At 58.8% G+C, this 14,055-nt stretch overlaps 1 protein-coding gene across 6 annotated transcripts in view; it reads left to right on the top strand.

The window, feature by feature from the left end:
- Positions 1–14,055, top strand: part of TBC1D22A (TBC1 domain family member 22A) — a 228,356-nt gene that overhangs the window by 15,975 nt on the left and 198,326 nt on the right. For all 6 annotated transcript variants that reach the window (XR_004961560.1, XM_036278220.1, XM_036278221.1 and 3 more), the window contains exons 2-4: positions 8,223–8,279; positions 9,154–9,506; positions 13,650–13,826. Coding sequence is in view for 5 of the 6 variants with exons in the window: in XM_036278220.1 (XP_036134113.1) it covers positions 8,223–8,279; positions 9,154–9,506; positions 13,650–13,826 (587 nt within the window). In the remaining variant the exon portion in view is untranslated. The remainder of the gene's footprint in view (positions 1–8,222; positions 8,280–9,153; positions 9,507–13,649; positions 13,827–14,055) is intronic.

Below are 14,055 nucleotides of genomic sequence, written 5' to 3'. Positions count from 1 at the left end.
TCAGTGTTCTGTGTACTCACAGAAGTGTGCGGCCGTTAACCCCGTCAGCTCCAGGACATTCCCTCATCTCAGAGAGACCCATACTCCCCCTCCAGCCCGGCAGTCACCAGTCTACTGTTGTCCTGTAGATCTGCCTGTTCTGGACATTTCCTGTGAGTGGAGTGACACTGTACTTGGTCGTTTGTGGCTGGCAGCTGTCACTGAGCACCCTGTGTTCCAGGCTCACCCTGTCGTGGCCGTGTCAGCACTTCAGTGCTTGCGTGACCTAGTCATCGTCCAGTGGGGGGCGAGGGCGCAGTAGGCTTATACCTATGCCTTCATCGGGTGCTGGACATGTGGCCTGTGTCCGATGTGTGCTGTTGTAAATAGCCTATGGGAGTCAGTGTGGCGTGTTTCCGTTTCTGCAGGGTGTACCGCTAGGAGGGGTGCACGGTCATGTGGCCGCTGTTGGCTGTCTGAGCCCAGCCCGGGCCCCGACTGCCCTCCAGAGCGGCTGCGCCAGTGCTCCTTCCCAGCCGCCGTGTGGAGGGCTTGAGTGTTTCTGCATCCTTGTCAACACTTACATTATCTTTCTAATTTTGTTGTCCTGCGGGGTGCCAAGTGCATCTCACGGCGGTTCTCTGCGCATCTCCGATGGCTGTGATGCTGAGGTTTCTCTGAAAGCCTCGTGTGCACAGTGTGAAGGAGGGGTGGGGGTGGGAGGCTCCCCCATCAGAAGTGTGTCCTTGAGGAGCTGCCACTTCCCGACCGTGCGGGGGAGCGAGAGGCTTTGGTGGCTGTGTCTGCGGCAGGGCCGTCAGCACCTCGCCCCCGGGGCCGAGATGTTTACAAACAGAGCACGTGCCCTGGCCGGTTTGGATCAGCGGTTAGAGCATCAACCTGAGGACCAGTGAGTCGCGGGTTCGATTCTGGTCAGGGGCATGTGCCTTGGTTGCAGTTCGTGCCCGGCCCTGTCCATGTGGCTCTGTCACGTGATGTTTCTCTGTCTCTCTATCTCTCCCCCTCCCTCCCCCTTTATCTGATGATAAGTAGAAAGACATCCTCAGGTGAGGAATAAACAAGAAAACAAAACAGAGCATGTCTCAGGCTGTGAAAAGCCATACAGCCCTGCACTGCTTAACAGCAGGGTGCGACCTGAGACCCACGTGGCCGTGCCAGCGTCACAGCGCACTGACACCTAGACGGGCAGCCTGGCGCCCCGGGTGCGGCCTGCACCGCGTGTCGCGGCACCAAACCCCCCGGGTTAGTGCAGCACAGGAGGAAAGGACGTGGTCAGGACATAAACACGCGACGTGGAGGCTGCCGCCAGCATACCACGGCCCCTGCCACGGAGATCGCGTCTTCCTCCTGAGTGGGAAGCGTGCCCTCTACAGTAACGGTGCCAAGTGCACTGCGGTGGACGCACCGCCAGGAACGGTCGTCTGTGACCGAGCGTTAGGCCCCGCACGAGCGTGTGCTCACAGGTGTGTCACACCAGTGTCGCCACAGGCGCTGCCGCGGCCTCACCAGGCGACAGGAACTTTCTGCTCCGTTCTACTCTCGCGGGACCACCGCCGTGTGCGGGCCACGCCGACCAAGGTCTTACGCGGTGCGCGGCTGTACCGATGCATATGGCGAACAGGGCGCACATGTGTGCTCCGTCCAGCATGAGACACACTGTCACACAGAACAGCTGAGCTGCTGTGCTCTGCTCTTGCACTCAGCTCCTTCTCCCCACCCAGATAATCACTCTTCTGGACCTGTGTTTCTATTTTTGTTAGTCTTCACCTGAGGATATTTTTCCGTTGAGTTTTTTTAGAGAGAGTAGAAGGGAGGGAGGGGGGAAGAGAGAGAGAGAGAGAGACATCAATGTGAGAGAGACATGTCATCAATTGGTTGCCTCCCACATGACCCTGACTGGGGCCAGGGATCAAACCTGCAACCCGAGTATGTGTCCTTGACTGGGAATTGAACCCAAGACCCTTCAGTCTAAGGGCCTGTGTTCTAACCGCTGAGCAACACTGGCTAGGGCATTAGGGTTCTCTTTTTATTAAAATTTTTTTTTCTTTATTGATTTTAGAGACAGAGGAGGTGAGAGGGAGATAGAAACATCGATGAGAGAGAACATCGATTGGCTGCCTCCTGCATGCTCCCCATTGGGGATCGGGCCCACAACCTGGGCATGTGCCCTGACCAGGAATCGACCGGCAGCCACTGAGCCACACTGGCCAGGCAGGGTTCTCTTTAAAACTATGAATTACTGTAGTGTTTTAAAGCAGTATAACTTGTAGAAAGTTTATTGGATGATATGTTTTTAAAAGAAAGATTTCATGATCTGAAATGAGGTAGTTGTGACTTATTTTTCTAAAATGGCTTCAGTTGAAACCTGTTTTTCTTTTTAGCTATGCAAGACCAAATAAAAATGAAATTTTAATAAGATGAAATGAGGTTCCTTTTAGTCTGAGGTTGAACTTTGTTGGAGCATTTTCTGCTCAATAAACACAAGTGGTGTGCCCATGAAGAATTAATGAGTTTGCTGCTGGGCCCGGAGGAGAGGGCCTGCTGTCTGCGATAATGCTGCAAGGCGTTGTGAGCACTGCAGAGAGTAGGCAGCGGGCTGCGCCGCCTCCTGGCCCGGACCCTGTGAGCGCACTGAGCCGCAGCGGGGGTGCGAGTGTTCGAGCGTAGACAGGTCCGTCCTGTCGGAAATGCTGTTTGTACATCACTTGGCAGCGTTCAGACTGCTGTCATACGTGGTTATCTCGTTTCACACACATTCTCATTCTCATTTCTGGGGCGAGGGAGCTCACGCTCAGAGCAAACACTTGGTTAACACCGTGCCAGCGTGTAGCTGTTGCAGGTGGGACTTGAACCCAGGCCTTTTGATTCTTAAAACTGAGAACTGCCTACCAAGGTCAGGGAGGACGCCACGAAATTTCAGGAAAGGACCATGATGGAGGGGCAGTGCTTGATCTAGACAGGCTGATAGTTTTTTTGCTTAAGAAAAAATTGCTCATGGATTCTGTGGGTCAGGAAGTCAGACTGGACACAGTGGGGATGGCTTGTCTGAGGGTCAGTGGGCCGTCTGGAAGGCGGGTTCCCTCGCGTGTCTGGTGGTGGGTGCGGGCTGTCAGCGGGCCCTGCTCACTCCGAGCGTCGCCAGCTTGCCCACGGCCCTCGGGCAGCTCGCTTGCTTCCTCCAAGCAGGTGGCTGCTTCCGAGAGAGCCCGAGGACCCCGTGGAAGCTCGGCTGCCGTAAAAAATTACATCTTTATTGAGATTCACATACAATATAATTCACCCGTCTAAATTCACATACAATACCATTCACTCAGTCTCTTTGTTTATTTATTATTTTTATCCTCACCCGAGGACATTTTTCCATTTTTTTGTTCTGATAGAATAGGAGGGAGAAAGAGAGAGAGAGAGAAAAACATCCATGTGAAAGGGACACATTGAGTGGCTGCCTCCCATACGTGCCCTGACCGGGGACTGAACCTGCTACTCAGGTATGTGCCCCAACTGGAAATCGAACCTGTGACCCTTTGGTGAACAGGACAGTGCTCCAACCAAGCCACACTGGCAAAGGCATGATGTGTAGGTTTTTTTTTTTTTAAATTTTCTTTCTTTATTGATTTGAGAAAGAGAGGAAGTGAGAGGGAGAGAGAGATAGAAACATTGATGAGAGAGAACATTGATTGGCTGCCTCCTGCATGCCCCCCACTGGGGATCGGGCCCACCACCTGGGCATGTGTCCTGACCGGGAATCAAACCGGCGACCTCTTGGTGCACGGGCCGACGCTCAACCACTGAGCCACACCAGCTGGACAGTAGTTTTTAAAAAAACGTCGTATTTGGTTTACTAGTATATTGCTGAGGATTTTTGCATGTGTGCTTATAAGACATATTGGTCTGTGGTTTTCTTCTTGTGTTGTTGTTGCTTGGTTTTATTTTTATTTATTTTTTTTTATCCTCACCCGAGGACATTTTTCCATTTTTTGTTCAGATAGAGTGGGGGGGGAGAGAGAGGAACAGAGAGAGAGAAACATCGATGTGAAAGGGACACATCGAGTGGCTGCCACCCGCACAACCAGTTGCTTGGTTTTAGTATCAGGGTAATGCTGGTGTCATGGAATGAGCTGGGAAGTGTTCCTTCTGCTTCTAGATTTTAGAAGATTTCCTGAAGAATTGGCCCTAATTCTTTCTTATGTATCTGTTAGAACTGACCAGTGAGAGCAGCCCCGGGCCTGGGCTTTCTGTAGGGAGTGTCCAGGTGACTACTTCCGTTTCTTCACACGAGTGTGTGGATTCAGATTTTCTTTTTCTCCATTAAATTTCGGTTGTTTTTGTCTCTCTGGGAACTCACCCATCTAAGCAACCTAATCTATCGCTGTGCAGTTGTCCACGGTCCTCCTCACCACCGTGTTTCTGCAGGTCGGAGCCATGTCTCCTTCAGGCCTGGGGTCAGTGATTCGCGTCTTCTCTCTTTTTCTCTTAGTCAGTCTACTAAGGATTTGTTGACTTTGTTCATCTTTTCAAAGGGCCACTTTTTGTTTTTGTTTAATTTTTCTCTACTGTTTTTCTAAGGCTATGTATTTAAAAAAGAAACCAGACCAGTGGCTTCTCAGGGACTCCCCTGAATTCCGCTGTGGCTCCTTGGGACCCCCTCTTCTCGGGGCTCCCTGCATAGCCCAGGCAGGCACGCGGGCAGGCTCCTGCTCCCCGGCCTTCCGGACAGCTCTGCCTCTTCGGACTTGGGTGTCCATGTGAACGTCGTGTTGAAAAGCTGGTTGACTGCTGAAATACCCCCTTCGTGTACCTCGAGTGAAACCCACAGGACAGCAAACCCGGGCTGCATGAATCAACACTGGCACATAAAGACACTGTTGACAGAAAGTTGCAGAAAGACATACAGAGTATTAATAGAAACTCCACACACATGTGGGGTGACGGGAGGTGCTGCCTGGAGGTCCCCGAGTCTTCAGCAGAAACACAGACGCTGCAGGGAGTCACAGATGCCAAGTCCAGGCTGGTGCCCACCCCTGTGAGGCAGCAGCTAGTTGGTGATGCGGGTGCCCCGCAAGGTGCGTGTGGGGGACTCCTGGCGCTAAGCCCTGGCGCTAAGCTGGCTGTGCACCCTGCTCGCTGGGCCTGGCCTGGGGCAGGCTCCCTAAGCTTCTGTCCCCCGTTTCCTTACTGTTCCAGCTTCTGGAGTCCTCCCACGTCCCTTGGCTCGTGGTCTCCTGCCCTCATCACAGCCAGTGCCGTAGCCTCTCTGAGCATCGCCCCTGGTGAGGCTCCCTCCGAGCACAGCTGGCAAGTCCACCCGTAAGGACGTGTGGTCAGGCGGCCCGGCTGCACAGTGTAGGGAAGCCCCAGCGGCTGTGTCCTTAAGCACCTCCACAGACCCGTTTGCCGTAGCGGTGACACAGCCGCAGGTCCTGGGATTAGGTTGTGACGTCCTTGAGGGGCCCTCGTTCTGCCAGCCACACTGCCTGAATGCTAAAGGGGCCTTCTGTTTTCCAGAGGGTTCGAAAATCAGTAAGAAAAGGGTGAACAGCCCCTTAGGAAAACAGACAAAAGGTCTGCACAGGGAGTTTGCAGAGAGGGAGCAGCACCGAGCAGCGTGTGACCACGGCTCCCTTGCTGATCGCGGAGGAGGCGCACAGAGCACGGAGACTTCCCTCCGGCCATGAGCAGCGCCCTGCAGCCTGTCCCATCGCCAGGGCGGCCGCTCTGCCGTCTCCCTGGGTGCCGGAGCCCTTGTAGAGTGTCCTGTGTGTCTCCGCTGTCCATTTCTGGGGACTTATCCTCGTGCAGCTCATAGTTGTGGGCAAGTATTTGTCCCCAGAGATGTTTACTGCTGTTTTTACAATCACACACAATTTTAAGCAAGTTGACTGTCTCACAGTCAACACTGGTTACATAAGTCATGGTGTAGCCATATGGTGGGACAGTGAAGTGAGAGGTGGCAGTGTCCAGGGAGGTGGCCCAGGCAGTGATGAGCCAGCTGGTGGTCATTCGATTACTACAATAGTAAAACTTAAAAATTCAGAAATAATGGTAGATTTACAAGGGATTGCAGAGAAATATTTAGGGAAATCCTGTGTGCACTTCTCATGATTATGGTTTAAGTTTATACATGCTGCTTAAATTGTTTTGTAGCTATCAAACAACACATGCAAAGTAAATAAATGCATTTAAGTAAATTGAAGAATTAATAATGATACAGGGAATTAGGCACGATCTAATGCTAAGTAAAAAAGGTAGGATTTAGTCTACTGTAACTAATTAACACATTTATCTATATACCAGACAGTCTAGGTCTATGTTTATCTTGACAGCTCCCCCCCCCCCAAGTCCTGCATCAGAATGTTCTGTGGCCTCTTCTTTTTTTTTTTTTGTTCAGGTAGAGTGGGAGGGAGAGAGAGGAACAGAGAGAGAGAGAGAAACATCGATGTGAAAGGGACACATCGAGTGGCTGCCACCCGCACGACCGACCAGGGCCGGGGACAAACTGCAACCAAGGTACGCGCCCTTAGCGGGAACCGAACCCGGGTCTCTCAGGACCGCAGGCCGACGCTCTAACCGCTGAGCCAAACCGGCCAGGGCTGTGGCCTCTTCTAGGTGGACCATGTCTGGGGCATATCTGATGGCCAGGGCCTCAGACAGACAGGCTGTGCGTCCCTGGACTGGGAGTTGGGTAGGGGGAGTGTCTGGCCGGGCTGGCAGGGGTGCAGTGCCGTCGGACCCCTGCGCCCTCTCCTCTTCCTGCCTGCCGCCTGTCCTGGTGGCTTATTCCTCCTGTTTGCTTCTCATGGGGGCTCGGGGGCTGAGGGACCCCAGGCCATGGCTGTGCTCCAGGCAGGAGGAGGGGAGAGCCAGGGACCAGAGGGGTGTGAGCTCTGCTGTCTCCATCCGTCAGGCAGGAAGGACTGGCATTATTGCTGACCGACCTGTACTGTCACATGGCCATCCCTGGCTGGGTGTCCCCAGGAGGAAGGGGTGACCGACATGGCTGTCTGCCATGAGGGTTATTTTGTTTCCATCTGTATTCCGAATTTATTCTGATGAGCATGAGACTTTTATAATAACCATTCAGTCTTTACAAAAATTGCTTTGATCTCTTCCTCGTGCTTCTGCAGTCTGTCCGTCTCGTGCTTGTGCAGTCTGTCTGTCTCGTGCTCTGCAGTCCGTCTGTCTCGTGCTCGGCAGTCCGTCTGTCTCGTGCTCGGCAGTCCGTCTGTCTCGTGCTTCTGCAGTCCGTCCGTCTCGTGCTCGGCAGTCCGTCTGTCTCGTGCTTCTGCAGTCCGTCCGTCTCGTGCTTCTGCAGTCCGTCCGTCTCGTGCTCGGCAGTCCGTCTGTCTCGTGCTTCTGCAGTCCGTCCGTCTCGTGCTTCTGCAGTCCGTCCGTCTCGTGCTCGGCAGTCCGTCCGTCTCGTGCTCGGCAGTCCGTCCGTCTCGTGCTTCTGCAGTCCGTCCGTCTCGTGCTTCTGCAGTCCGTCCGTCTCGTGCTTCTGCAGTCCGTCCGTCTCGTGCTTCTGTAGTCCGTCCGTCTCGTGCTCGGCAGTCCGTCCGTCTCGTGCTCGGCAGTCCGTCCGTCTCGTGCTTCTGCAGTCCGTCCGTCTCGTGCTTCTGCAGTCCGTCCGTCTCGTGCTTCTGCAGTCCGTCCGTCTCGTGCTCGGCAGTCCGTCCGTCTCGTGCTCGGCAGTCCGTCCGTCTCGTGCTCCTGCAGTCCGTCCGTCTCGTGCTCCGCAGTCCGTCCGTCTCGTGCTCCGCAGTCCGTCCGTCTCGTGCTCCGCAGTCCGTCCGTCTCGTGCTCCGCAGTCCGTCCGTCTCGTGCTTCTGCAGTCCGTCCGTCTCGTGTTTCTGCAGTCCGTCTGTCTCGTGTTCTGCAGTCCGTCTTTAGACAGAATGGTACCAGCTGGGAGATGGCTGATGCGTTCATGGTCGGTGTCCGGCCTGTGACGTGTCCGAACGCAGAGGCTGCCGGGACCCCCTATGCTCCCAGCAGCCCTGTCCCTGTGGTCGTGCCTGAGGCCCGTTGGCAGGGAGGGCTGAGTGCCCTGCTTGTGTGTGGTGTGATCCATCTCTCCCAGAGGGCCGGAGGGCGGCGGGGCAGCTGGTGGGCAGTCGCTTCCCTCAGGCCTGTGGGTTTCCAGGTGCTGGTCCTTTTCCTAAGTCAGTGGTGGGCCCTGGGCAGCTGGAAAGATGCTAACGTGTTCTCCCTTTCTTTTGAAATAGCATCCAGCATGTGTACGGCGCCCAGCATCCCCCTTTTGATCCACTGTTACATGGCACGTAAGTGAAGCCTCAGCTCTCCCTGGGGTGTGTAGGCTGGTTCTGGGGGCTGGGCGGCCCTCAACTCTCTGGTATTCCTGCGGGAGGAAATGGTCTTGCGTTCAGTGAACACGTATCAGGCATTGGCTGTACGAGAGATTGTTGGCCTTGTCACGTCCTCCTCTTGGGGGTGCAGCCATGGGAGCCACAGCCCGAAGCGGGCCGTCTGTGCAGGGGACACAGCTGGCGCCCCCGCCTGCGGCCTGGCCAGGCCGTGAATGGTGGTGGTTTGTGCCCCTCGCTGTCCACTGCTCCCCGTCCCGCTGCCCTAGGCTTGCTCTGCCCGGCGCGGGTTCCTCCGCCACAGGTGAGCCGGAGGAGGCGGCTCTGCTGGGCTGCCTGTCCCAGGAGTTACCGGACACGCAGCGGCCGACGTCTGCGGCCACACTGTGGGGTCCCGTGTTCCTGGCATACCCCAAAGGCCCGTGCTCCGTGAGCAGCCCCTCTGCCTCCAGCCCCCGCGCTGCTCGGGAGGGTGGCAGCGCGTGGGGGTGAGAGCGTGCAGCCCCGCCCGGAGCTGCGGCAGCCTGGGCGCCTGGCGGCAGTGCTGTGTGCACGCAGACTGCTCCTGTCTGCACGCAGACTGCTCCTGTCTGCACGCAGACTGCTCCTGCCTGCGGCACAGACCTCGCGGGCCTCTCCCTCCGGTCCTGTCCAAGTCCTCCGCGGCTCGGCCCAGTCGTTCTGGCTCTTCCGAGCCGGGCCTGCTTTCTACCCTCCCGCCCAGCTCCATCAAAGCCGCAAAGGGTGTGTGCTTTTTGCCTGGGGCTCCCTTCTGCTGGTTGTGGGGGAAGCCGAGGGCTCAGGGTCCGATAAGACTGCCTTTGCTCTGCAGCTTGCTCAAGGCGACGCCCAAGGTGCCCACCACGCCCGTGAAGGCCAAGAGAGTCAGCACCTTCCAGGAGTTTGAGAGCAACACCAGCGACGCCTGGGATGCCGGCGAAGACGACGACGAGCTCCTGGCCATGGCGGCCGAGAGCCTGAGCTCTGAGGTGGTCATGGAGACAGCGCACCGCGTGCTGCGCGACCACAGCCAGCGGCAGGAGCGGCACAAGCTGCAGGGGCCGCCGGGGCCGCTGGGGCCGCTGGGGCCGGAGCCACAGCCTTCGGCAGAGCCTCCTCCGGGCCCTGGCAGTGACCTCCGGCTGGTGAAGTCTGTCAGCGAGAGCCACACAGCCTGTCCTGCAGGTGGGCTGGGGACTCGAACCGCGGTGCATTCTGTAGAAGGACAGAGTCCTTCCATGTGGACGAGGAGGAGGGCCCTTCCCTTGCAGCAGGAGCCTGCCCTTGAAGGCCCCAAGGCTGCCATCCGGGGCGCAGGCCTGCCCGGCAGGAGGAGCGCTGCCCTGTGCCCTGGCTGAGCCTCTCCTCCCCTGGACTGGCAGGGACGTGGCTCCGTGGGCAGTCGTGCCAGGGCCACCCTGAGCGCGAGGCCGGTCCCTCCCCGCTCTGTGTGCACTGGTTACTCCAGCCGGCGCTTCCAGCGGGCACAGCCCCGCGACAGGCCAGAGCACGTGCCTCCCTGCAGCTGCTGGGGAGCCTCCAGGGCAGCGGTTCTCAGCCGGTGGGTCACGGCCCTTTGGGGGTGAGCGACCCGTTCACAGGGGTCACCTAAGACATAACAGGAGCAAAATTACAGTTATGAAGTAGCAACAGGAATAATGTTGTGGTTGGGGTCACCACAACACGAGCAACTGTGTGAAAGGGTCGCGGCATCGGGAAGGCTGAGAATCACTGCTCGAGGGACCCTTACCTGTGGCCCCGGGTCTGTGGGGGGGTTCGGACCAAACTCCTGGAGGGTGGAGCCTGTCTGGATTTCGGGCCCGCCTGCCTGGGCCACTGGCCTTTCTGGAGATTGCTGTCGCTGCCTCTGCTCCTTCCGTGCCAGGGTCTGGGATGGAGGACCCCATTGCCCCATGGGCATGCGGATGGCTCAGCGCTCCGAGCTCAGGGCTGTGGTGCGCAGGGGACAAGCCGAATGGAAGGCCTTGCGCTGTGCAGCGTCCTGTCTGGCGGGGGCACCAGTCTCCTCGTCAGCTGGGGCCGTTGTAACAATAGCTGGAAAAGTTGTGTCTCAGTCGGAGGCTGGAAGTCCAAGCTCGGGGGCCAGCATTCGGGCTCTGGGGACAGCCTCTTCTGGGCTGCAGATGGCCGTCTTCTCGTGTCCTCGCATGGTGGGGAGCGAGGGGAGCAGGCTGTCTGACTCTTCTCAGGGCACTGACCCCCCCCTCCCCCGTGACCTCATTCAAACCTAATCACCTCCCAAAGTCCCCTCTTCCTACCACCATCCCATGAGGGGTGGACCTCAACAGAGGGGTTTTGGGGGACATAGCAGTCAGTCCATGACACATGTGGTGTGTGGTTGGGGGACCTCGACCAGAGGGAGGCTTGGGCTGGCCTCCTGGAAGGGCCCAGGTGAAGGGCACGCAAGCAGCCTGTGCGGGAGGGGCTGCTGACCGTCCGCCTCGGCCCTCCGCCCTCCGCAGCTTGTAGTGTGCCCACTGCTGACAGCGCCCTTGTAATTGATCAGCTCATTGCGGTTTGCAGCCGCCCTGGGGGTGGCTTACAGAGAGGTGTGGAGAGGCCGTGTAGCTGCCCAGACCACGCCCCGAGCTGTGGGACTGGGGTTCAGACCCAGGGTTGGGGCCCCTGCTGTTTGCCCTGCCCTGGCCTGGCAGGGAGGCCGTCTCAGCCGGCAGTTCTGCTCCCGGGGCACATGTGGCAGTGTCGGGACATGTTGGGTGTCACTTCCGGGGCAGGGTGTGTGCTACTGCACGTAGCCCATGCCCAGGGTGGGCCCGCCCATGAGAGCTCCCGTGCGTGTGCCCAGTGCCCTCCAGCCGAGGGGCTCCTGGCCCCCGGGGCCTGGCCCACTGCTGTCCGAGCTCCCGGTCTCCAGGTCTCGGTGCGGTGGCGGCGTGGACGTGAGCGCGTCAGGCCCTGTTTCCGGGGCTGGTCCTGGCTCAGGGAGGCGCTCTGTCGCGTGTGCCAGTTGGCACTCAGTGGGAGACGGGTGCACGGCTGCTGTCATCTCCTGAGACAGATGGGACTTGAGTGGTGGGCAGGATCCAGAGGCATCCGGGTGACGCCCCAGTTCTCTCATTGAGGAGGGCCAGGGGTTCGTCAGGGAAGCCGCAGAGGGGAGGCGATGTGTGCAGGGTCTGCGGCCGGGGAGCCGCCCCAGCGGAGGGAGGTCAGCCCTGCTTCCCCTTGAGGCGGCGTGTCTGTCTGCAGCTTCGTCTGCTGGGCTGCAGGCTCCTTGAAGGCGGGACCTCATCCCGGTTCCCTGTTTCTCTTGGTGTCCGCTGTGGTGATGTCAGAGCTGTTGAAGTAGACCAGGTTGTCCTCAGCCTGGCGGCCACGTGGCCCTCCCGTGTCCTGCCCCCTGTGGCACCCACACTCGCCTTCTGCACAGGGGCTCCCTCCCAGGCCAGGCCTCTGCTCCGGTGAGGGGCGGGCCCTTCCATTCCCACCGCTGCTCACACGGACAGTGTATCTGCACGTCCTGGAGCGTCCGCGCCCGGCCACTCCGCGCAGCGCTTCTCCTGCTCGTGGATACCCATGCCAGCACTTCTGTCGGTGCCTGTCACTGCAGTGTGCCCCCGTGGGGCAGAGGTCACCCTGCACAGTGCCTGCCACCGGCCGGCCCCCAGCCTGGACGGTGAGGCTGCAGCCCACCCGTGGCGGGCTCCCGTGCCTGCCTCGCCGCCCGCTGCCCGACCTCCCTAGCGAATGTCGAAGAAGTTTCTGTACCTGACCTTGGGGGGTGCACTTGGCTGGTCTTAGGGGCCATTGGGTTAATGGCAAAGTGCACCTGTGTCTGCGAAGGGCTCAGTGGGCACAGCCAGGTGACAGCTGTCCCCATAGCTGACCATGACAGAGTTGTGAACGGGGTCTTGTGTGGATGCCAACTGGTGGCGGTTAGACCCCACTCTCGGAGACCTCGGAGGTGGGGCGTTGCTGTGTTTTCCATTCGCGGTGACGGAGACCCGGCTGCTGACCTCACTGTTCCCTGAAGGTCCTCACTGCCGCTTTGCCTTCCACATCCACCTGTCCCGCCTTAGTGCCGTCATCTTAGTGCCTCATCGCGCCTCAGCTGCAGTGTGCCCCGTGGGCAGAGGTCACCCTGCACGGGTCCGCTCTGAGACCACAGGTCAGTGAGGTCCAGCACAGCCGGTGCTGCCGAATGTGGGCCTGTGTCCTGCCCACGCGCTTCTGTGGGACGAGGTGTGGTTGAGTAGTGGGTGCTGAGGAGGGAGAGCAGCCCGGGGCCCACAGCTGGCCCTGCCCGCACCGCTTCGCGGAGGGTGGAGCGCATGGGCAGGGAGCAGGGGCTGCGGTCTGTTCTGTGCCCACGTTTGCAGGCTTCTCCCGAAGCTTATCTGGGAAGCTTGCCTGGGGACACGGGGGTAGGGGTGCTGTCTCCATTCCGCCCGGCCGCAGCTGCCACTCGTGGACAGCACGTGTCCTCTGGAATCTGCCCCTTGCTTCGTTTCCAGGAGTTTATTTTTACTCCACTTTAAATTTCGCTTTGAAGATGGATGGCTCAGTGGGGCTCTTTGTTGAGTTACCTGAGGACCTCCGCTCTTCCCTGTGGCTGTCCTTGGTTCTGGGCCGCTGATGTAACATGCTGTCTCACCTCGCCCGTGGGTCCCCATGGGTCCCCGTGGGCACAGGCCCATCAGCCTGTCCTGGGGTCAGTGGTGCACTGGGTGAGGGCTGGACAAACTTGCATGGGACGCCCCCCTCCTGCCTGCAGTAGGTTTGGCTTTCTCCGTTTCCTCGTGGACTCGGGAGATCTGGGAGGCTCAGTCCGGTGGCAGCGTCCCGTGCTCTGGCAGCATCCTGGTCACTGGTGTGCCCCAGCTTTTGCCTGCTGTCCTCAGTGCCTTCTCGAGCTATAGCCCCATCACGGTGACTGGGGGCTTTCCCCCGTGCTCAGGCCTGGGCAGCTCCCGAAAGCACCCTCCTCTCAGCCCTGCACCAGCAGGTCCTCGGGTCACGTCACCTGGGCAGCCTGAGCTGGGGCATCCTGGGGGCTGTCAGGCCTTGATGTGGCTGGGAGTGTCCGGTCAGCGTCTTGCTTTTATGTGGGCGGGTCTGTTTTACTGATGAATAGTGCTCCACCAGTAGCGTGAAGGGCGAGCGGCACAGGTGTCAGCGAGTGTCATCTCTGCTCCGGAAGCCGTGGTCTGCACCCTGCAGCCTGGGGGAGGGACGGCTGTGACACCGTAGCACTCGGGAAGTGGCCGTGGCCTTAGTGGTGAGCGTGCAGTCAGGAAGGCCAGGAGGCTGCCCTGCCCTCACCCTCTGTTCTCTCTCCCTCCACAGAAAGTGCCAGCAACACTGCCCCTCTGCAGAGGTCCCAGTCTCTCCCACACTCGGCGACCGTCACCCTGGGCGGGTCGTCTGACCCCAGTACCCTCAGCGGCTCAGCGTTAAGTGAAAGAGAGGCCTCCCGGCTCGACAAGTTCAAGCAGCTGCTCGCTGGCCCCAACACAGACCTCGGTGAGTGCCCTGTGGAGGGGGGCTGCGCGGGGTCTTGCCTCTGAGCGAGGGCTACCGGGAAGACCCCGGCTGTCGCCATGGACTGCATTTGCCGTGTAGCTCAGCTTGTTTAGACGTGTTTGGGAATGTTGCTCCCAGTGCAGTTTGGTCTCAGTTACCCCTCTCTGGCTTCTCAGAGCTGCCCTTGGTTAGCTCCGCGAGGCTGGGCAGATAGGTGTCTAGCTATTCA

The sequence above is a fragment of the Molossus molossus genome, unplaced genomic scaffold, assembly GCF_014108415.1.
Source record: "Molossus molossus isolate mMolMol1 unplaced genomic scaffold, mMolMol1.p scaffold_m16_p_26, whole genome shotgun sequence".
NCBI classification, from domain to species: Eukaryota; Metazoa; Chordata; class Mammalia; order Chiroptera; family Molossidae; genus Molossus; species Molossus molossus.
Note: the sequence above shows the minus strand (reverse complement) of the source record. Positions and strands in the feature narration are given on the sequence as shown.